This window comes from Ascaphus truei, chromosome 3 (genome assembly GCF_040206685.1).
Source record: "Ascaphus truei isolate aAscTru1 chromosome 3, aAscTru1.hap1, whole genome shotgun sequence".
Lineage (NCBI taxonomy): Eukaryota > Metazoa > Chordata > Amphibia > Anura > Ascaphidae > Ascaphus > Ascaphus truei.
This window is the reverse complement of record NC_134485.1, coordinates 66,790,184-66,814,023: the sequence shown is the minus strand read 5'-3', so window position 1 is coordinate 66,814,023 and position 23,840 is coordinate 66,790,184. Positions and strand designations below refer to the sequence as shown.

General features: G+C 40.9%; 2 protein-coding genes and 1 long non-coding RNA gene across 7 annotated transcripts in view; 2 read left to right on the top strand and 1 right to left on the bottom strand.

The window, feature by feature from the left end:
• TMIGD1 (transmembrane and immunoglobulin domain containing 1) overlaps positions 1-1,568 on the top strand; it is a 30,284-nt gene extending 28,716 nt beyond the window's left edge. Inside the window, exon 7 of the mRNA XM_075594246.1 lies at positions 1,353-1,568. Within this exon, the coding sequence (XP_075450361.1) occupies positions 1,353-1,356 (4 nt within the window). The 3' untranslated portion in view covers positions 1,357-1,568. The remainder of the gene's footprint in view (positions 1-1,352) is intronic.
• A 4,169-nt stretch (positions 1,569-5,737) lies between these two features.
• SSH2 (slingshot protein phosphatase 2) overlaps positions 5,738-23,840 on the bottom strand; it is a 227,903-nt gene continuing 209,800 nt past the window's right edge. For all 5 annotated transcript variants that reach the window (XM_075594229.1, XM_075594231.1, XM_075594232.1 and 2 more), the window contains 6 exons: positions 23,657-23,785; positions 20,052-20,098; positions 18,412-18,558; positions 15,418-15,618; positions 12,664-13,468; positions 5,738-10,496 (listed from right to left, as the gene is read on the bottom strand). In XM_075594229.1, coding sequence (XP_075450344.1) covers positions 8,457-10,496; positions 12,664-13,468; positions 15,418-15,618; positions 18,412-18,558; positions 20,052-20,098; positions 23,657-23,785 — 3,369 coding nt within the window. In that variant the 3' untranslated portion in view covers positions 5,738-8,456. The remainder of the gene's footprint in view (positions 10,497-12,663; positions 13,469-15,417; positions 15,619-18,411; positions 18,559-20,051; positions 20,099-23,656; positions 23,786-23,840) is intronic.
• LOC142491536 (uncharacterized) lies at positions 11,465-12,979 on the top strand. Its single transcript, XR_012800422.1, has 2 exons — positions 11,465-11,667; positions 12,635-12,979. It is a non-coding gene; the product is annotated as an uncharacterized LOC142491536 (long non-coding RNA).

Here is a 23,840-nt window from a genome sequence, read left to right as displayed (position 1 = left end):
TTCCCCCAGCATAGCCAGTACACCTCTCTGCTTATATACCACAGTGAGTCTCACACAGCTTTCATTTATGCTCAAGTGTCTGGATGGATTTATCACAGTTGTGATTAAATGTACAATTAAATGATATACCTAGGATAGCTGAGTCCTGAATACTGGGATTACATCCCATACACACAGCAGACATTTGAAAGAAGATCTTATTTTGCAATTTGGACATTAAACAGAGCAGCCGAATCAGGCGCTATACGTCTTTCTGATTTACAGGATCTCTTTCCAACATTGGAGGCTCCGAGGGGCAATGAATTTGTCACATTGTATGTTGCCTCCAGATTGTTTTTGTAGGTGCCTTTATCTTGATCACTTGGCTTCATTGCAATAGTATCCAGCAGTTCTGTAGGGTTTTATGTTGAGAAATATTAAACTTTTTTGTTGTTAATAACTACGTTATGACTTGGCGCTTATATCCACAACTCTGAAATAGCTTCCGCCTCTTTCTCTTGATTATGGTATGAGCACCTAACTGGCTGACCATAAAAGCATTTGAAATTGCAAGTTGTGATTCCTTACCATGCTTTTTGCCGCTAGTTTAGATTCTGCACAGCAAACAGCTTACATTTTTAAATAAGGTAGTGAAGCTACTTTGTGGGAAACGGACAACTGTACGGCAACTTCACAATATGTCTTATTTACATTTTGTATTTACTAAGGCCCAAAGCCTGCAGTACAGTGTTCACATGGCAAGGATCTCATCAGAAAAAATGTCTCTGCTTCTTTGAGGTCTACTAATGCCAAGAAGTGAAAGGAGCGTAGAAGCCATATTCATTTCGGCTTTGGGGTCATTTTTTTTAAGAAGAAAATAAATAAACACGAAGGGGACAGTCCCTTTAAAACCATTAACCCAATTTCCAACTACTTAAAATGTATTGATACCACATACAGCAAAAAATGAAAAAACAAGCTGGTCCCATTACTGTAAAACTAAAAGTAACCGCATATTGACTTTTGTTGTAAGAGAAATATAACAATTAAACAGTATGTGAAGAATGTGAAAACAATAACTTGCGCGCTCTTATACAGAGTTTCTAGGCGAGAAGTGCGTTACAAAAACCGTGAAATAAATGGATTGCTCCTTTCCATTCAATTCTAGCCCAACGGGCTATATATAGATCCCTATTTTCGTTTACTGGCCAGTGACTCACTAATGGGCTATTCACACACAACTCTAACGGCACTTTCAAAGTTATTGGGTTCACCGTTTTGCATGGCTTTCAAACTTTATGTTGTAAAATGGGCACATCGGGTGTTGGAGCTTTGCCTTTTAAAACAAATGTCCAATACGGTTTCTCTTACAGGTGAAGCATCTGAAGATATCAACAACATTCATTTGTCCTGCACAAAACCACAATTAACAGGCATTCCAGTGGATAAAAGGATGTGCGTGGCTGTTCACACAATTGATCACCTTTGGAATGTTTCCTGTATGAATATGATGTACTGTAGTCCAGGTCCTGCAGAATTAAAGTTACAGTTGCCATAACTTTAGTCTCTATATTGTGGCACTAAAGGAATCGTTGTATTTTTTCTTTAATGACTCGTTACATTTTTAAATTAGCTCTGACCCAAGCCCAGGACTGTTTGTTCCATGTTGCAATGTAAAGATGTAAACTCACATTGGACCTTGATCATTATTTTTATTGATAGAACAACAAATTAAACAAGTGGAGTCCTAAAACTCTTTCCTGTATTGCACCTAATAAAAAGTCAGTGGTATATGTTTGGAAAGAACGTGCAGAAGACCTTTGTTCCAGATTTGTTGCATGTAAGAGCAAATGTCCGCAGTAATTCAACATTTACGTGTGCAGCTGAACTGCTGCCGTTTGACGTTAGTTGGTAATATTCATGAAAGCCGTAGTTTTCCATATTTGCCCTAAGTAGATCAACATGCCGAGTGTTTTGACCCATTTATCACTCCTTGTATATTGCAGATTTAGTTCTCTCTTTTGTGTAATACCAATTAGAACAAGAACAAGACTGACAAATAATCATCATTACCCACCTGGGGTACATTTTCAGGTTTTGCTAAATGCTTTGCTCTTGTGAATGTTGTTACAGGTGTAGATGCAGGTCATTTATTATAGACACAAGCTAATTTTCCTTGGTTTTAAAGGTGAAATCCATGCAATATTCTACATGTGTTTTGTTAAACAAAATAAATCAGTTGTATAGTATTAGATACTGTACTTTTTTTTTTTTATTATTCAACTCAATGCCATTTTTTAATGAGTTTCAAGATAATGAGCAGCCTTTGATTTCTATAGCAGGCTTTAGCACACTTCCCCAGCAGTGCAAGAGCTTTGCAACATTTTCCGGTTTGTGATAATTTGTTGCCAATATTCCCAGCAGTTTGAGCTGTAAACTGTAACAATTGATGAGGTTACCTTAATAATATAAGAATACATTGTAGCTGCTGAGTTTCACTGACTGAAGGATTGATTGAAACTGAAAGGCAGCCATTTAGTGAACCCTGGGAAGCAGGATCTTTGCTGATCGATGACGAGAGAACAAATCGATCAGCAGGTTTGGTTAATTAGCTTTCATTAAAGGTAATCAAAGGCTGCATATGTTAAGGCGCGGACTGCCTCTTTAAAGGTGCATTTCAAGTTGAATCAATACTTTCTTTTACATGTATAGGAAGCAGAGGGTTTCCAGAGCTGAACCACATTTCAGCTGCGTGGGACACCCTGGATCCCGAGAAACTTACTGTGGAAGCAGCCGCTGGTACATTGTGTTGGTTTAAAGCTCCCACAGATATGTTGCGGTTTCCTATTGGCCCACTTTAGGCGAGAGGCTTAAACCTCTCATGTTTCCCACTAAACTGGTGCTGTTTCCCACAGACGTCTGATAACGAACATAACATTATCCAAAATTGTCCTATTCATAGAGATGTGCAAATATGTCTCTACCTTCACATATTTGCACAAACGTTCACTTTAATGCTGCTTGGTGATTCATTCACAAGGCAGAAATAATATATATCGTTTTTTTTTTTTTACATATGAATATGCACAAAGATTAACAACCAAATCTGACTTTTTTTGTGCAGCAAAGTTTTTCATCCAGAAATAGATCTACGCACTCTGTTACGTGAAAAGGGGGATTTTAGACCATTTATCGAATATAAATTGCACTTGAGGAAGGATAACACCCCAAAACGCTGGCCTCAGTCGGTTGTATATTCAATAAATGGTCTAAAACACCGGTGCGCAAGGTATGGGGGGGACGGGGGCGGTTGCAGAGGCCCTGCACTCTTCCCCGAGGCATTTAAATTAAATGCCGGGGGATCGCGTGAGGCCTCTGCAACTCCCTTACCGGGATTCTGCAGAGCTGGTAAGAAGCGTTGCTACGTCACACGGCCGTCTCCATGGCAACGGGGTCACCCCGCGGCGTCATATGATGCCGCCAAACAAGGTGTGGGGGGCGCGAAAGCAAGGGGGACAGGCAGGGAGGCGCAGCTCAAAAAGTTTGCGCTCCCCTGCTCTAAAAGACCCCTTTTTCATGTATCCGAGTGCGTACAGTACATCTATTTCTGGATGAAATATACTTTATGCAGTGACGGTTTGTGGGAGATCCCATCATACATATACTCAGCACCACGAGAAAAAGATTTTTCAAAGGTTTCTACTTCAAAAGAAATAACGGGAGAGCAGACCAAGTACATCTTTTCTGGACTTAAAACTTTTGCGCATCACTATTTTTATAATGGGGGGAGCATTGATTGAGAGGCCTTCACAAGATTTAAATAGATGTTTTAAACTGTAAACAACAATTTAAATAGATGCAGATATCTGGTGTTTGTTCTAAATTCTGTTTCAATTAATTTTATATAAACTTACGGTGATTTGAAATCCCAGCTATTTCACAACTTATTTATACTACAGGAACATGTTTAATACATTGGGACTCAAAAGCCACAGCATTAGATACCATGAAAAATACAACACATACCACTTTCTTTGCAGCCTATAAGGAGATTGTAATGAAAAGAAAACAAATAAAGGAAATTAATAACAGTGGCAATTAAGATGTAGTACTGAGATTTAATGAAATAGTGGGCAATTTCTGAAGGTTTTCTTGGACCAAATCTTCTCCAAAACGAAGGGGGAGAAGCATGCACTTTCAAAATACCAACTGAAGAAAACACACAGATTTCTAGACATAGCAAATGGGACTGGTACTTTATAACATAGAATGGTAATTTGTGTACGATTTGTTTGTAGCGTATGTCTTTATTTAAGTAGCGCCAAAAGTGTACTCAGCACTTCACAAAGAATACAGTACGGGGAATTATAAGAATACATTAAGTGCAGCAAAATCAGACAATAGGAAAGGAAATCTCTGCCCCGAAGAGCTTACAATCTAAGTGGTATGTTGGGAGAGTTAGAGAGACAGCAGGTGAGGGAATAAGTGCTGTAGATGGCGGTGCTTGGCCGCAATGGGTGGTAGGAGTGACTGTGGGACAATAGCCATGAGGGCAGGCTATTGGGATGCTTGATTTGTGAAGCAAGTTTTAAGGTTAGTCAGTATTAAATCAGAAGGTTAACACCATTTACAGGGGAAGAGATGGCAGGAAGGCGTGGGTGAGATCGGGTATGTTATGCTACTTGAAACTTAATGAACTTCCTCATGGTTAAACTCAAAACTTGGCGTTACGGACATTGTATAGTCTTGCTTTAAAGCAGCAGGTGTCGGACAATTCAGTCAATAAAAGCAGAGGTGGAGTTACCATCTGAATTACTACTATTATCCCACATGTGATATCATAAAACCATGAACACCTGTCCCAATGGGAATGTTTTACTAGTCCTGTGATCATTTCAATGTTTTCACTCGAGTGACAACTTGTCAGACACTACATTTTTGAGGATACATTTTAGATCTTGCAATCACAGCATAAATTGTTAGTTGCCTAGATGAGCTTGAAAGAAAACGTTCCATTATAAATAACACATTTCTGTTAATGTGGCTGTTCATCAAACCCTCTGCCCCATACCTTCCTTTTGCTGCAAATGACTTAATAGGAAATAATTGTTTGACATTCCAATGACCATGCATAAATACGAAGGCTAAATTAATATTGAATTAATATTACCAAATATACATTGATCTTTAGGGGGGCGGGAGCTGTACCCCACATCACAATGTGTATACTACTTTATAAAGCCCTGAATTCAACTATATGTTCTATAAAGTGGTGCACATATAAACACTTTCATATAATGCAAATTAAACTAAATCTAACCTACTTTAGGTTGCAAAATTGCAGCTTACCTATGATGCAGGGGGTGAGGGGAGATTAGAAGGATGAAATGTTCTCAGTAAGGCTGTGGACATGGTGCCACAGCCCGTGCGGAGACGCGCAGAGGCTGAGGGAAAGCGGGTGCTTTCCTTGGCCATAGTACTCGGGCTGTGGGGGCGTTCCTATTGACATCACGGAGCTGGTTCGCTCTCATTGGACGAACCGCTCACGTGACTGCCCTGTCACGCGAGAAATCAGTCTTACCTGATTTCTCGCGCATCGCGCACCCCCTGCCTCCGCGCGCCCACACGGTCTGAGGTACCATGGACGCAGCCTAAGAGATACCAGCAGAATATTTTACACTAAAGTACATGGCCACGATGACAAAGTATTTTTCTTGATTGTGTATAGGATTCAGCAAAAAAATAATACGAAAACACATTTTTAGTTTGTTCAGGTTTAATATTCACAATGTAAACAATAAATTTCCTCAACCACAGTATTTTTTTGTAAAAGACCAAAGAACAGCTTTTGTACAAAAATGCCCTTAAAAAAAACAACTCAGTGGATTTTTCATTTTACAAAATAAAACATGTAAAGAAAAAGCTGCTTTGAGTCTCTGGTGTATATGCTCCTCTCTGTACAGACCACACGTGAATGAACTAAGAAGTATACAGTATGACTTGGTAAGCTCTGCACATTCATTCTCTTGCATCAACAGACATTTCCCTTCGACTCACCGAGGAGAACAGCAAGACACTTCTATCCCTAAATTAACTTACTCTATGGCGCGAAGGTTCATTACCTATATTATATGCTACTTGTTATAACGCCTGCTGTGTTGAATGTCACCTCCAGAAATTAAAGTGTAAAAGTAATGTTTCTTCAACCAAGATATTGATTTGCAAAGGTTGTTTTTGAAACGGATACAAAAGTTCTCCTTTATGATCGGCACATTTCAACATTTGTCGAATAACCGATTAATTGGATTTGAATTGTCTTTCAATCGTAGCAATTCTCAATTGTCGGAGGGAGAAGAAATACAGCACAGTACTAGTAATACAGTAACACGTCAATTACTAGTTCTATGGACGCTGTAGGGGTTAACGAGTTTGCTGCTGAATAGCCTTCTTCATTTCAAAGCAACTTGTAGCAGATGCAAGTTGCAGCAAAGCGTTTAGTCATCATGGCTTAACTTAATTCTTGTTGTGTACATCAAATCTAATTAGGAATAGAGATGTGAACTCTCGCCAGTGATAAGGAAGGATGTGCAAAGTTGTATAAACCTTTGTGCTTACTCAATCACAGATAGCAGATACTACACATACAAGGGGGAGATCTTTGGAGTTCCCGGGGCAAGTTTTTAAACTCCTTTCCTAGGGTACAACACAGTGACTTTCAGCCTGGCGGAGGAGCTGGGACGGGATCGGTTTTGCTCTACAGAGACCTGGTTGACAGAATCCAAAGGCATTTCAAATCTTTCTGTACAGTGAGCATAGCAGCAAATGAAAACCACTGCTAAAAAGAAGTTGTACATATTTTAAAACATCACTAAACTGAAGGAGTATTTCCAGTTCGCAGCAAGTAAGTCTTGCTTTAAAAAAAAATAATAATAATTCTGGTAAAACGCACACACGCACACACACATATATATATATACACACATACATACAATTTTATAGACAGAACAGTCCCAGGAAGGCCAACAAATACTTTTCTGAAGCTTTGTATCAAATAGCAAAAACACACACTATGTAACTTAAGAACATATAGGCAGCATCGAGAACCATCGGGTTTTAAGGTGTTGGAGAGGTTGCAGGTTAAAAGAGGGGAGATAAAACCAGAAGAAATATAAAAGGCAAACAAATGATATGGCCATAATCTCTGAAGGTACACAGCAGTATTCAAGTAATGAAGGGATTCAACCATACAAAATAGATCAACTTAAAAGAATGCACTTAAACATAAATGTGCTGCTTTCAATGCTTTGTCATCGCCTGTTAACCCATTTTGCTGCTGGAGACACCACATTATGCTTTAAAAGCCAAAGCATTGAAGGACACTTCAGCAGCAATTAACAAAATGATTGAATTCCAAATGCATTATAATGGCCTTGCATTGCTTCGATTGAAACAAGTGAAAGTCTGTTCTTTAAGGCTTCATTGTAAAGTTAACAGTCGGCCCAGGCGATCTGGACACATGACAATCCTACACAATCTGGCTAATCATCTTGAAGCTTTACTTTACAAGATAATTTAGGTTTATGGAGAGGGGGAGGATCTGTCCCAAGCTTCTGATTACCTGGTGCCCTTACTTCTTTGCATAAATACAAGATTTTACCTACAACTCTTTTACTGCACAAAGGACATCCGAAAAACATTCCATGAAACCAGGCGCACCCAGGGCAGTGTCCAGATCATGCAGCTAAATGATTATGGACTGCACTATATGTCAAGGGAATGTCTCTTGGCATTCTAGGTTTCAATCCTCATTCAATCATGGCAACTCTGAAGAACTGTTGACCCCAAAAGGCATTTAGGTTCAGATCACAAATTAGTCAATCCAGGGATGGAAAGTATCTAAAAATGAAGGCTTTTACACGTGAAAACACCAACTCGAAAAATAACAACCCACGTTGCTTTAAATAGGGAAACGTTATGTACAATTGAGCTAGAGATGACAACTGCAGACCCAATAAATGAATCAACCAGCCACTGGATGTCCGAATCTGTACTTGTACAATTGCTGGAAACAATCTGCATATTCAGGGCTAGAGAGACCCATTGCATGTGAATGTGTGCCAGGCTCCTACAGCATTGAAAGAATGAACCAATCAGGCAACAGAGTCCAAAGCAGGGCAAACTAGGAACAGCAACCTGCTTTACTAAAACAAGTATTTGAGGTCTTCGGAGTTAAAACAAACAAACAAAATAAAACATTATATATAATATTTATATATATATATGTACACTGACTTACATGTGCAGTCAGGAGTTACTTACAAAGGGAAGGAGGAGCAAGGGAAGCCCAAACTCTACATGCATCAGGAACAGTAAAATAATATGTCAAAATATATAAAATTAACCAATAAAGTGCACGTTCCTCACATATTACACCTGCCCCTTTATAAGAACGATAATGTACAATGAAAGTCTCAAAATCACATGGTATTGTATAATGGGTTGGTTGTCCTCTTCTTCTCATTGGTCTTTTTCAGTCTCCTCAGGGGATGAGTTCTACCATGTTGATGCCTGGGGGACACTGTTACCAGTGGGGTTGGGGCATCAAGTACCACTGACTGGAGTAGATGTCCCTGGGAGACAGTTAATGCAGATTCTGTACTAGTAGATATACCCTGTTGAGCTGAACCAAACTCTTTGGCATACTGCACAAGAGGCTTTTCCACTGGCTTGCTCTGAACTATGCACTCCGCAGTTTTAATCTGCTCCACAAAATGTTTAGTGGGTTCAGGTCTCAAGGAATCTTGTATGGAGAGGATACATAGCTTTTCTGGTGGATCTTCTGAGTGGTTCTCTGGAGTTGCCTCATAGTTTCCTGGCACAATCCGAAGGGAGCACGGAAGAAAGTCAGGGAAAGTTTGGTTATTATCTGATGAGACAGATTCCCTCTCTGACAAATCGTCTTTAGAAAGTTCCAAACAACCTAGATTGGCTAGAGAGGCAGAGCGTTTCATTTGGGATGGGGTGGTGAGACCAGCTTGCCGAATCCGCGCCTCTATTTCCTTAGCACGTTGCTTGACCACACCAGGATTGCTACCCAGGTCCTTGATGCTGCCACTACTTGAGCTGTGGTGAAGGCCAAAGGACAAGGAAGAAATGTCCAACACTTCACGTAGCTCTCGTATATTCTCTGTGAGCTTGTTGATTAAGTTAATATCTTCACTGCTCAGCTGGGACATGGCACTGTCACTTCCCCTATGCACTATTTCACCAAGGTCCCCAAAAACAGCAATATGGCAGTTGTCTGTGTAATTTAACATATTGCCTAAATTATCATCTGTATTGGTGCAGTCTTCGGTGACCCCCTCCAAGGGAATGGAGCCCTCGTGATATTGGTAATCAGGGCTCATGAAATCCAAATACGTGGCAGGATTTATGAAAGTGGAGTCTTCTGGGTTGATCATACTACTGTGCTCTTCTTGTGGGCTGCCAATTGTGAAGGTGACCAATTTGGATGAACTGGACAAAGGCAAGTTCTCCAGCTGTGCAGTAAACTGGTCTTGTGCATTTGCACTCATATCTTTGAAAGGTGCATCAGAGTATACATTATAAATAGTTTTTTTCTCTATAATTTCCTCCCCACTGCTTATTCCAGCCCCCCGAGGAGAAAGGTCATTTTCTTTGTTATCAGGAGATAACCCAATGTTGTACTCTATCATTTCTAGTCTCTTTGGAAGTTGAATTGGCTCAATCTTTCTCTCAGAGTCTTGAAGTGTCCTGTGCTCTTTTGACACTCCTTTAGGTTTGATTGCAACCTCTGAAAAGGGGCACTCTTGTTTGAAATGCATTGCATGAGGCTCAGCTAGCAGAGATGATTGTGAATCTGCACAAGGCTCAGATACATGAAGTTCTGTGGCCTCAGACCCTGTAATTTGTATCTCGACTTTCCTGTCCCTTTCCTGATCCCTGTGTGCAGTGTCAGGTGAAGTTTCTTCAAGCTTTGCCTTGGGAGCAGCATCGCAAGTGGCAGAATCATTCTTTGAGTTCTTGCGTGTCGGAGTAGGTGCAGCATTCTGCTGCTCCTGCTCTTGCCTTAAACGTTCTTCAAACTCCATCGTTGCTCTCCGGACAGAGCCAGCACACCATTTGGGCACTGGGCCTGAGAGTTCATGATGGTCATTTGCTTCATTCAATGTTTCACAATCTTCTTGAAAAGCCTGCTTACCTTCTCGACCTGGGAGTATTGGGTCTCTTGTGTTTTCGTTCTGCAGCACCAAGCTTCCCTCGTCCTGTTCCTGTTTGCAGTTATTTTCTGGCTCCCCGGCTGGCTCCAGAGGCAGGTCATGGGTTGTATTTTTCTTTGGTGTTTGTGCTTGGCTAGACAGATTGTCTGTCTTCTGTTGGCACTGACCTGCTCCCTGGTTAAAGGACTCAATCTCTGTAATAATCTCCTTCACAGATATTGCATTTTCAGAGTGGGATTTTGGGAGATGATCTGGTACAGTTGGTTCAGAGATCTCCTAAAAAAAATAAAATACAAAACCATAAATATTATGGCCCGTATCAGAGGACCTATTAAATCACGCTTTGAAAGTTAGATACTGCACTGAGACTTATTTCTACTAATCTGAGCCCTTTCTTCCGTAAAAGAGTGAAACAGAGAAGTGTAGTTAAACAGAGGAGAGAAAGCACAGGTTTAACTTGTGTAAGAAAGGAAAAAAAAATCAGCTCACATAACACTTGAGTGAAAAAATGTACAGTGACTTAAAAACATAAAAATATAAGTACAACCATAAGCGACAGTGCAGCACCAAAAGAAAGTCTTTCCAGGGGTCCTGATTACAAGCAAAAACACAAATCTCAGAGCGCAAATGTGCTGAGGAACATATATAAAGAGGGGGAGGGTGGGGGAGTGGGAAAGGAAGAAAAAACAGTGCAACGCTGTGTGGCAATGTGGATAATTTAAAAATGGACACTAGTTATTCCCACTCACGTGGTGTTCAGTTCAAACGAGCATTTCAGAGGAAAGACCTCTCTGCATACCAACAGCAAACAGCAGAACTCTTGAGAAATCCTTATAATCATAGAGAGATGAAAAATAGTGCAATATATTTTTACTCATGTAAAAGTAATATAGAATATACTCACTAAATGGAAGAGAAATACAGGCAGTAGGACCACCCAGGGTCCATGTTAGTATTCAAAGCCGTTATGGAGTTTGCGCGGGCCACTCACTCTCTTGCCTCTCCTCCCGCGTGCAACGTCACTTCTGGAAATGGCCGCCACCGCATATCACTCTGCACCACGGAGCTACGATGCTGGCGAAGTAGATCATTCCTATAGGTGGTAAGTTCGCTGCTCTACTGGCAAAGTGCCCAACATTTTTCGTTCATGTGGAACTTCCTGAGGGGCCATCTATCTATAGCCCCTGAGGAAGTTCCACATGAACAAAACATGTTGGGCACTTTGGCAGGAGAGCAGCGGACCTACCACCTATAGGAATGATCTACTTCTCCAGCCTGGTTGCACAGTGGTGCAGTGCTCTGCGGTGGCGGCCATTTCCGGAGGCGACTTGCTCGCGTGCATGCGGGAGGAGGCAAGAGAGTGGGTGGCCCACGCAAACTCCAGGACGGCTTTGAATACTTACATGGACCCTGGGTGGTCCTACTGCCTGCATTTCTCTTCCGTTTAGTGAGTATATTCTATATCACTTCTACATATTGCACTATTTTTCCATCTGTCTTATAAGGATTTCTCAAGAGTTCTGCTGTTTGCTGTTGGTATGCAGAGAGGTCTTTCCTCTGAAATGCTCGTTTGAACTGAACACCACGTGAGTGGGAATAACTCAGGCCATTTTTAAATGATCCACATTGCCACACAGCGTTGCACTATGTTTTCGTCCTTTTCCACTACCCCCCTTATCATTTATACATGTACCCGAGGACATTTACGCTCCGAGATTTCTGTTTTAACTTTTGTTAGAAGCTGAATATTCATACAATGGAGTCAAATAGTCGACTGCAAAATTTCCAGTAAGACGATAACTTAAAGAAAATGACTCTGTATAGTATATTTGTGGTAAAGTGGTATATACAGTTTAGAGGACTGAAGAGCATTTCAACTAAAAAAACTGGACAGGAAAAATTAAAGAACAAAACCCCCAAAGGAATATGATGAAAAATGAGACTGGTTGAGACAAATACAATTATGAAACAATCAAAAGAGGACAAATACACCAGGAATGATTACTGTAATTTGGTGTAATTTGGTGTGAGGGAGTTGGGGGGAGCATGCTTTAAATTAGAAGCACTACTGAAACATGGCTAATTCAAGATATGAACTATGCCAGCAAACTGTCTGCAACAGCTGTCAGCTGCACGCTGAATTCACTACACAAAGCCCTACTGGATATTAAATTATACACTTGCTAATAGACATGTGACAATAATGTGTCTCGTTGCATCTTTTCTAGTGAAATGTTTTAAGTAAAGTAAATGGATGTGATATTGTGCTCTTTTAGAAAATGTCAGGACTCAAGATTACGATTTTGAGGCCTTTCACCGCTGGTAATGTTTAATTATTCTGCAAGGATAGTTGTCTAGCTTTAAATCTATCCTTCTAATGGAGTTAATGACGTCCTCTCTTGCCTAATTCACAGGGATATGTTCTTCACAAGTTTTCCCCCACCTTTGGCTGTTCCTCGTCTGGAGAAGAGTCTTCAGAAACTTGCGGTGTGTTTCCCTCAGAGCTGATCCGGTGGTTCTCGACAGAGCTCTCATGGATCGGTGCCTCAAGCCAGGAACCTTTTGGGGCGCCATTCTTCACACTGCCCCCTTGCTCCTCTGTCCGGGTGATTGAGCCGGTCTGTGACCGGTTCTCCTGAGACAGCTCCACAAACTTTTCCAGTGCACTAAGGAAATCAATCCTGTCAGCACTCAGGTCCTCAGACTGTGATGTAAAGGATATTTGGTCAGGAGACTCTGGGACATCTGTCAAATGTGAGCCAAGCTCCTCTACTGACAGACGGTGGCAGTTTACATCGTTCTTTAGTGCGTCCTTCTCCATATCCTCAATTGTCAGGCCAGGGAGCTCAGTTAAGAATTTTGGAGATGGCATTAAACCCTTTGAGGTTCGCTCTGTTCTGCAGTTGTCCAGGAAGTGTCGCGACACATCTAAGCAGCACAGATCTGGACACCCATTCATGGTGTTGAGATTTAAAATGTCCTCTATTTGTCCAGTGTGAAAGTCGCAGGATGCAAGCTGAAAATGGGCTCTGGTTTTATTGCACAGGTCGCTTGTGATGGGGCAATCTGGGCTGCAATTATTCATTTGCGGGTCCAGGGAAAAGGAATGATGCAGGTCAGAGAGCTGCTCTGCTGAAGAGGTAATGTCCTTTTTGCTCATATCCATTCCCGTTTTGCTAATGGCCTCATGGTGGTCTGACAGGTCGCTGTCAGAGTGAGAACGCCACAGTTTGTTGTGTCTCTGCTTGCTGCAAGAATACACAAAAACAGAAGATAAGAATATTATTTATACTTCCCCTTAAGAAAAGCCAAAGAAATTGTTGCAAATATTTTTTTTTACTTATTTCATGGTAAAAATTAAGGCTATTTAATGAAGTTTCATTCCACGTTTTTACATATTGTTTCAGCGCATACAAAATACTAGCTTTGTGATCCATGAACTAAAGGTATATTAAATAAGTGGAGTCAAAAAAAAAAAAAAAAATGGAGTCGTACTTTAGTTGAGATTATTTAGTTTCACAAACAAAATACCACCAATAACCAAAATCAGAGATTGCTGTGACGTTTTAATCATTGTGCTCCACTGAACCAATTTCTAATGAAGGGTGAAAAGTAACCAAATATCTGTTTTTGGCAGGAGATTGGTTTGTGCTTTCAGCAACCTGGTACACGGATGACAAGTCACTCTGAAATGCGGCTAAAAAAAGACTGCATCACATGTATGAATACAGATGACCAAGGCCACCTGTTATGTATGCCCCATTTAGGTGGTAAGTTTCCAGGAAAGCGCTGGATATGGGTAAACAATGCAACTTCTTCAGAAGAAGGGCTAGCTACATAGACAGGTTCTCACCAACAGAGGGCGTCCATCTACCGAACCACAGCTAAAACTGCTTCACTTCCTACTACAAAATCTGACATGATCTTGTAAAGCTTGGCACCAATTAAAAAAGCAGTTTCTCCTACTTAAATTTTTTTTTTTAGCCCCTACTATTTTTACCGGGTTGGAATTGGAGGGTCTCCTGAAACAAACTCCATTTTTTTGCCGGTCCGGGGCCCCCTCGGGTTTTCTACATACTTACTGGTGAAATTACTGCGTTTAATACTATCTCAGGGGACAAAAAATGGCTGCCAAATCTTGGCCCAGCAGGAAGCTGCAACATCATCGGTTGTAGCTTCCTATTGGATGGCCATTTGTGATATTATAGATCTTGATAAATGCTGCACTTCTGCTTTAACCCCTTGCTGCCAGGAAAGGCCTGCAATGCATATCGGAGGGCATCTCAATTCTTGGTTACTGCATAAACACCATGGCTAGCAACCAAATACATTTAGAAATGCAGCTTTCAAGTAATAGGTGAAGCTTTGATACTTCATGACGGAGAGTAGGTTGCAACATGAGACATGTCTTCCTCAGGGCATTCTGTACTGCAAGAGCACAGTGTTTTCAGTTACAGAAAGCAGAACAGGTGGCTTTGGCATTGGGTGCTGGAAGACAATGCTGTTCAACTTGAGGGTACACAAGGCAAAACCTTACACTTCCTTTTTCTGCAAGATGACAATTGGGCCAAATATTTTCGGCAGTGATGAATAACACCTCTGCAAAAACATAATCTGATACTTGTACCCACATTAGGCTTTCATCTACTCCCTCTGAAACCTGACCAAGATGACATGAGGGTGAATCTAAGGGATCCAGGAACATTGTGCACTTTTATAAGCAGCAGACCGTCAGGGCTGGTAAACAGAGGTTGTAATGCCAAATAATATCACTGCCCTCTTGGGAACTCCTGTGCATTTCAAGCCATAATCTATGGATTCAAGATATTATGTAGTGTAAAGTAAATGTGTGACATCATTAGTCATGTAGTTAAAAAAAAAATATATATATATATTTATATATTTTTTTTTTTTTTGGATAGCTGAAGGAAGGGATATCAACAGAAAGTTTTTGATGCATTTATGTTGTGAATAATGAAAGGTGTATACTCGCCCGTAAATACGGCTTATTCTCTAGTTCTAGGGTGGTCACTAAACAACGAGCTACACAACAGCTAAAATGATCTAGTTCTGAACCAAGTGGGTTTCAGAGAACCTGTGTGGGACTTTTGTTTGGCCTATATATATGTAGGAATATCTATATATCATATTGATATATGATTAGATGTGTGTGACTTTAATCAGAGCATGGACTCACCTTGCTAGCAGAATGCCTTGATATTCCTCAAGCTGCCTCATGAAACTGGGGTTAGGTTTGGTAACAGTGCGTCTCTCCTTCACAAAGTCAAAGGCTCTATCCAGGTTCCACCCGTATTCCTTCATGGCGTAGGCAATCACAGTGGAGGCCGAGCGACTCACTCCCATTTTACAGTGCACAAGGCATTTAGAGCCATGCTTCCTATGTAACAACAGAGAACATTGCTATAGAGACTCCCATCAAACAGGGACTTAATAGATGTGATGCATACAGATGTAGCAAGACTTAAGGTCTCCAGAACCGCAGGTGAAATAGCAAAAATCTACGGCTCTGGAGACGGTGTCTGACGCAGTCGCGCTGCGGAGCTCCATTTTTCCGGATCAGATCCCCTTCAGCGTTAATCCTCCGGCGTCGGGGCTGCCGCGTTACCGCGGATGACCACAGTGCCGTGAACCTTAAATCTTACAACATCTGTAGATCACACACAAGAAACAAAAAAAAAACAAAGCTACTAACCACAATATACCTTTTATGGAAGGACTACAAGGAAGCAATAACACTGCCAATGGTATACACATTGGTGCATTTCATATCGCTTCACTTCAATTGTCTGGAGAAAACTAAAATCTTTCAATGTTGTCATTTTAATCTCATTACAATATGAAGCTAAAAGTACATTAATGTGCAAGAGCACAACTGAGGATGTGGGCGGCTTTCCAAGTCTAATAACACCTACAGAATGGACGCTTGGAGCCTGTAAACGTATGTATTAGTTTTTTTTATAAAACCTGCAAACAATTCGTGTTCTCTAGGGACAATATACCTACTGCAACTCTTAGCTATTTTTAGGCCAATACTTGTATGAAAAATTCACCGCAGGCAAAAACATTTACATAAAAGATTAAGCGAATTCTCCACGTAGCACAACATTAACCCTTTATACACGAGGGGCTCACAACAAACCATTATTATTTGTATTATTATATTTGGTTGATTAACAATGTCCAATGCAAGGAACCAAACAGTGGAAAATCTGATCACAAATTATTGCTATCAAGTCCTATTGCTATTGAGCTATTCTTGTCCTTACTCCGAAAAGCAGAAGCTTTAGGACTAGGGCATTGGATATTGAATCTGGGTTCAAGACCTTCCCTATTAATTACTACCCTTCTCTAGTGCCCTCATGTAAATGCAGTACTTTTATCACTAAATACACTATTACAGTACCGCACCAAGTGTGCTTCTAGTCTGATTACTGTTACAGATGTGGGTAAGTATTGCAGGTGCAGCAGTGTTGGGACGTACAGATGGGCCGTACCGGGAAGTGGTTGTACGTTTAAAAAACTTTGGTCAGGAGAATTGAACTAAATTACCCTTGCTTATGAGAAGATATACAGATAAATATTTAACTATATAAAATGCCATGTTAGATGTAGCACTAGGAATCGTCTTTTGTGGAAAAATAGAAGTAATAAAACCTTTAAATAAATAATTCAACACAAACACACTGCGCTTACAGGAATTGGGCAGGCAAGTCCTCCCAATATATATTACAGAAATCCTGTGCCAACAGTACTTGTGAGCAATACAGGTGCCTGTTGTAAAAAGCAGAGACTTTGTATAAGAAAACAAAAAACACGTGTTTGACAGGGATGTTGTTGAAATCTCAGGCTCAAAACAAACCTGTTATGCCTACACTAAAAATAAAGCTGCACCTCTCAGCTTAGGACAGAACGCATAAAGAATGGGGGTTTTTTTTATGGGAAATTTTCATGCTTTTTGCTTGAAGTTTAGAGAAGAACATGGTTTTAAATTGTTTGCATGTTATTTAATCCCCTGAGTGGCATAACTTATTGCAAAGCCAGGCTTCTTGGAAACGTGAGGGGTTTTGAGGTGGGGACAGACAAATAAAACCACAGAAAGAAAAACAAACTGGAAGAAAATGTGAGAATAAAAAGTGTGTGAGACACAGAACGCCACAATTACGGCAGTAAAAAAGTTTCAGTAATTATAGTTTTTAAGTCAGAATATGAACATACAAGTCTTGCTCTAAGACTCCAACATGTAAACGACTCAATGTATGTGTCTGACTTCCCTCAGTTCCTGGAACCAATGGCACAAAAGCGGGGAATGAAGAAGGGACACGATGTCCATTCTGTGATACACCCGATAGCCATAAACCCCAAAGTATTAGCAGCTCGTCCAACAGAAGTACCAGTCGTGAGTGTTTCTTTTTCATGAGCATCACAGATACTAATTTCAGGGATTCCCTTATCCCTGGGTTTACTTTTATCTCCAGCGCTATAAACTGCCTCCTGGAATAGTGCTTTTGGTTTTAGAGCAGATTACACGAATTAAAAACAAATAGACGAACAGAACCCTTAAAACAAGACTAAGTTTCACATAATACATGTATTTCCACCTCCTACCTTCCATTTTCACATATTGAACTTTCTGCTTTTACATGCATCTTATTATACCAGGAAAATTACCACAGTTTCCCATAACAATAGAGATTATGGATTTCAATGCGTGTTGAATGTTTTGTGTAGGGCCGGCTGGGATTATGGCAGGGCCTGGTGCAGCGTGGATGATCTCGTTCCCTCCCTCGCGGCATGCCACGTAGTGTCGACAAAGCGACACGTCGTCACGTGACCTAGGGTGACAGCATGAGATGCTGGCACTTACATAGGCTCCGCGCTCTCTCCTGGCGATCCCAGTTTAAATTTAGTGGAGGTTAACTTAACCACCATGATATTTAAACGGTCATTACGAAAACTGGGTGGGGGAAGAGTGTGGGGCCTTCGAAAGCTTGAGGTCAGGTGCAGTCGCTCCAATGGCACCGCCATCAAGTCGGACGCCCTGGTTTTGTTTTTGTCCACAAAGACTAGGGGGGAGGCTGTAATAGTCAGTATGACTTTATGCAATCCAAGCCAGGTGCCCAACACTTTTACAATACCGGTAACAATAGGGTGTTGTGTTTGTCATACTCACTTTGCCTTGGAGATGAATCTGTAGGTGTCATTCCAATGAGCCAGCAGGTCAGTTCCTTCCTCATCATACACTCTTATATTGTGATATTCAAACACTCCAGGGAAGAAGTTATCGATCTCTCGTGTGACGTTCAAGATGTACCTCACCCTGTTAAAAGCAAAGGACAAGACATGAACGCCCATGACGGTCTGTTTTAGCTTTGTTTTACAGCCATTTCTCTCCAATTAAGCTGTCATAAGATGGCAAGAGGCACATTTTCATAGAAGCCAGAAACAAATACCTCAAAAAGTCTAGAACATCTCAGTGTTGTAGTCACGCACCATGTGCAAATCTTGCCATGAAAGAAACAGGATTCCAAGGGTTAAAGATTACTGACCCCTTCAGAGACAACAACTACGTTTCACTTGACAGCCCACAGCTGTTTTGCAGGCCAACCAGGGTCATTCTCTCACCAACAGGAAATCAAAGCAGTTGAACAGCCATGGTGTTGCTATAATACCAACCGCCAGATGGGCCTCTGGCAGTAAAAAGTGAAAACACCTGACTTCTAACTGACCTTCAAATTAGGAAACCAGGGAGATAGTATTGGCTGTCTCTCCCTCTCCTACCCCAACACCCCTCTCCCCCCCCCCCTGCGCAAATGGAACACACTGCTGACGGTATGAAGCGAGATTGGTGTATAAATATCCAAGTTGCCAAACCAGTCTGTAGCCTAACAAGAAACAGAAGTGCAGACTTCCTCATGGTGCTTACAAGTTGTAATAAAAATAAAAAACAGAGTCTTAAGAACAAGTTGTGGTGGGGAAAAGGATAGTATAGTACATTTTATTGGACAAGCTTTCGAACCGCACAGGGTTCTTTAGGCAAGTTCGAAAAAGCTTGTATACTGTAAACCAGTTGATGGTCCAATAAAAAGGTACCATACTACACATTTTCTACTTTTTTTTCCAAATGAAAAAGGTACCAATGCAGCTATAATTCTTTTTGTCAAGAACATGTTCATCTGATCACATAAAGTAAGCCCCACTTCGTGTCTGGAGTAGTATACACACACATTCAAGTTTCTATTCTTTGTTTGTGTAAAATCAGTACTTATTTTTGTTTTGCTGCTGTTTTCTTTTAATCAAAGGAAGAAAAAAAAATCAGTATTGGGAATGAGAAAAAAAAATGTGGTGTACCCCGCCCCCCGTTTCCCCTTCTGCTGCCTGTCTCCTATCTGTGGCTGAGCTGCAAGAAGTGGCACTCAGTAACAAATGCCTAATTTCCCTTTTGTATCGGTTTGGACCAAAAGTGCAAGATAAGTATGGCATTTTTCAGTTAAAACCCCAAGCCAGAATGTGTACGTATATGTGTATATGTATATACACACACTGGAATACGCACTCCACGGGGTGTAATCCATGAGATCTCGAGTATGGGTAGCGGAAAAAGTCAGGCACTCGTGGATTTGTGAGCAAGATTATATAGATTTATTGAACAAATCAACGTTTTGGCTAACAATAGAATTCATTCTCTCTCTTTACATACATACATACATGTACATAAATACACACACATACATAAATGTATTAGCTTCCGTACTAAGCTTTCTCCCCCTCCTCATGTTCATCTTCATTTCTATTAGTATTCTATTTGCTTACCCCCGGTTTTGCAAATCTTCCAAATTAGACGCATTCCACTCTGAACCCTGGAACAATAAATACAAAATGTTAAACTTACATCGGTGACTCTCCATAAAAACACAGGCTATACTTTGAAATCAAAACTGCAATCTAATTAGTAGAAAGACAAAAAAGGCATAGCCTTTCCTGGAAATACACTACAAGTCATTTCTAAATCTACACAACAGCAAAAGACAATACACAGTGAAGTCCTACTCTTTTGCAGACTCCTTCAAATGTTACAAAAATGTAGGGGAGAAATTCCCCAATCTGGGACATGGGTTATTGCATCGCATTCCTGTATGAACGGCTATTGACGTGAATAACCGTTAATGCGGGATAGCAGTGTGATAACACGCAGCAGAGGTTAGGGAATACTGGCTGCAGCTTTCTGTAATCAGCTGCTGCAGCTCAAAGGGGTTACAGGCTCTTCTAGCTTTTACATAATTATGTTTTTGTATCCACAATGATTTAACTGTGCATAGCAAATGCATAAATACAGGTCTTTCAAAAGTAACCAAGCAGGTGGTTGTAACGCGATACCTATTGCTCAAAGTTGGGAGCACAGTGATGTATTATGCCTATAGCTGCCAAAGGGTTACAAATATTACAATATCAGCTTTTAAACAACTGCAAGCGAAAACCTTGTCGGGCTGAAGAAAAACACAGAATCTATGACGAAGGCAAACAGATGATTTCATTTTCCATGATGCAATCAGACATCTGAAATGCCCTTCCCAGGTGTGTCATCCAGTCCTTCAGGTCACGTGGCAGTGGCCCCACAGTATACTCCAAAGGTGTCAGATAGAAACCAATGTTTATAACATGTCCCTTTGTAGGGACTGCATGAGAAACCGTCTGCCGAACCCTGTGACTACCATTTCATAATTATATGCCAGGGATGTCAGGGCGCTGCACGTTTTGAAGCAGAACTGAACACAAGCTGCATCCTGCTGTGTCTTAAGCAAACACCTAATGGCTACAAGGCAAGCAAACAGTTTTCCTTACTAAAAAGAAAGCTCTTTTTTTTTAATGTAAAGATGCTTTTATGCTGAGGTAAACACTGGTAGATGAGTATACATCACTTTGGTTTTATTCCTAAGTGTAGAGAGGTGTGTGTGTGCTTTTTCTTAATTGGTTTAGAATGATTGATGCTATGTATTCAAAGCCTTACTGCAGCCATGTCCATGAAACAGGTCCTATTCCTGTCCTCCACTTGCTTCCTTGTCCCCAAGAAAATCAGCAGCATATTGAAGATAGGGTAGCGGGAGAGGAATTGCTGGGGCGGCAGCGGACACTATGTGGGTATGTGCGACCCACACTAATCCACAACACATGTTTGGACTTTAACTGACCTTTCAGGGTTGTTTTTTTAAATCAAATGAGTACATTGGAAATGACAAGTAAGGATTTCACTAGAAAAAAAGTTGATTTAAACTTAAAATAGTTCATGTATCTTTAAAGCTTGCATTTTTACTTTGAACGTTTTATTCGGAACCGTACAGTACATTGGCAAATGCTTTGGAACATTCCATAATGCTTTCAGCAGAACACACAAACTACGGAAGGAATGAAGGGAGCTTAACTGTAGTACACTGTCACCTTCAAATATTGTGAAGCATTCTAACCCACATGTAAGATTACAGACAAATTATTATTTGATGTAGGCAATCGGGGTGATTAAGACAAAATGGCACCCCTGCTTTAAGCACAAATCACTAACACTTAGGATCTACAGAAATTGGGATAGCACGACAAGTCCAATCCTCAAGTCTAGGGTGCCGAGATGGTGAACCAACACCTGCTGTTCCCAGTTATCCCTGCAGGGATTTACAGGATTGTAAAACCTTGTAGGAAACACAAGATTGCATTAAAAGACTACGGAGAAAATATCTAAATGATACATAAGCCTGCCTTGTGTCAAATTGCCCAGGATATGGGAGTGTACACCATACAACAGGTAATTCTGCAGATAAACTCCACTGCTATCCAGTCATTAATTTAACTGTAGGAGTAGGTCTCGTAGATTGTGTAAACCCTTCAGGGATCTTCCGTGCTAAATAGCAAGCCTCCTTCCCTTCCAGCAGTATAGATCACATTTTTTTTAGATAATACCAAACAGAAGGTTTAAAAAAATGCTCTTTTCACAGGCTCAAAAAAGATTGTGCCTCAAAAATGGGTTAGAAGGAGCAGATTTGTATTGAATAATATTTAATGTTAAGAGGACTAAGAATTAACATGCCTACTCTGTAAACAAAATAGTCAGCATCAGCCTATATCCCCAACTGCTCCTGAAACAGGTCTGTATAAGAGCAAGCTATTGAGTATCAAAGCTGGAAGTCTTATCCCCTGTCTCTTTAGCCAAGAGCTGTGGTGTTATGCAAGTTATAAACACAGCTGTAATTTAAGCCCACGGGGCCTGTTTTTAAATCCCCGATTCCTCATGCGCTGTATAGCAACAAAGACCTCATGCAGCCAAATCCTATCCCTGCCTGGCACTCCAATAACAAAATGAGCTGCTCACTGTTGCCAAGTCCCTGCTTCCTCCTCAAGGTAGTCTCATACGCTATGCTCATGTAGAAGAGGTAGTATATTAGCCGACGTCAGAGTTTCTTATGCTTTTGTTTAGGCAGACACAATGTTGGCCTCGTTCCCTAGGGTACTACCTTCCACATTTTGGCACCAGATTCCAGAGAGACCTCAGTGTGCTTCATGCAGTTTTCTCCCTCATAAAGGTAATGGAGTTTGCCAAGTATCTGCGCCAGCCTCACAGTTCCAGCTTTGAAGATATTTATCTTCTGTATAATGCCTGCTGGTTACACCCCAGTTAGTTGTCCTCCCGCTACATGGCTAAGAGATCAGTGTCCTTGCTATACAAACAGTTGTACGTCCCATAAGGCTCTAGCGGTCAACTACCATTAACCTCGCTCAGCGTCCAAAAGCTACGTTCAAGCTCCCTCTGTTTCCTGCTCTCTCTGATGTGGTAAACAAAGCCAGAGGGGTCCTCTCTTTGAAAAAGGAATGAGCTAGTGTTGCCTACATCATTTCCACTGCCCTAGTTTTCTCTGTAAGTGAAATCAAGCTGCGTAGAAAAAATTAGAAATGTCTACCAAACAAATGATGCTAAGGACTAGTACAATCCTTTGACAGACTGTTGAGGGAAGGGTGGTTTTACCTCACGTCTGTAGTAAACCACTCTTAAGTATGGGAGTTCATGCTAGGTTAGTCTTGCAAAGGAGAACGTAGAATAAATACAACGAGAAATCCTTAGAGAAACACACCAGGATGGGGAAAAGGCAAAAAATATGCATGAACATTTAGTGAGAAACATTTGGTCTGTGATCAAGATAAGGATATCATGTTCCGTAAACATCGCCCTAGTGAAATATTTTACATTTGATGTACGTTGTCCCCTCACAGGTCTGAACTGAAACTACAGAAATAAAATCAAAGGCTGGACATCACAGATTATCAAATGTGAAATCTCCTCTAAAAGACATATCTTCACACAAATATTCAGGTTGTAGTACTTGGATATTAAAAGATTAATGAAGACAGGTGATGGATACAGGTACAACTCTTACCAGGTAAACATGGTCAAAGATTTGTGTGGGGCTGTCCATCTGTCCCAAGATGACAATCATCTCGTTGTCAATGAACTCTTTAAACTCTCTCAGATTACACGCCATCTGCATCTCCAACTCTGTGCGAATCTAAGAAGGTGAGGCAACAAACTGAGATGTGGGATATACGTGGCAAAGGGTATGA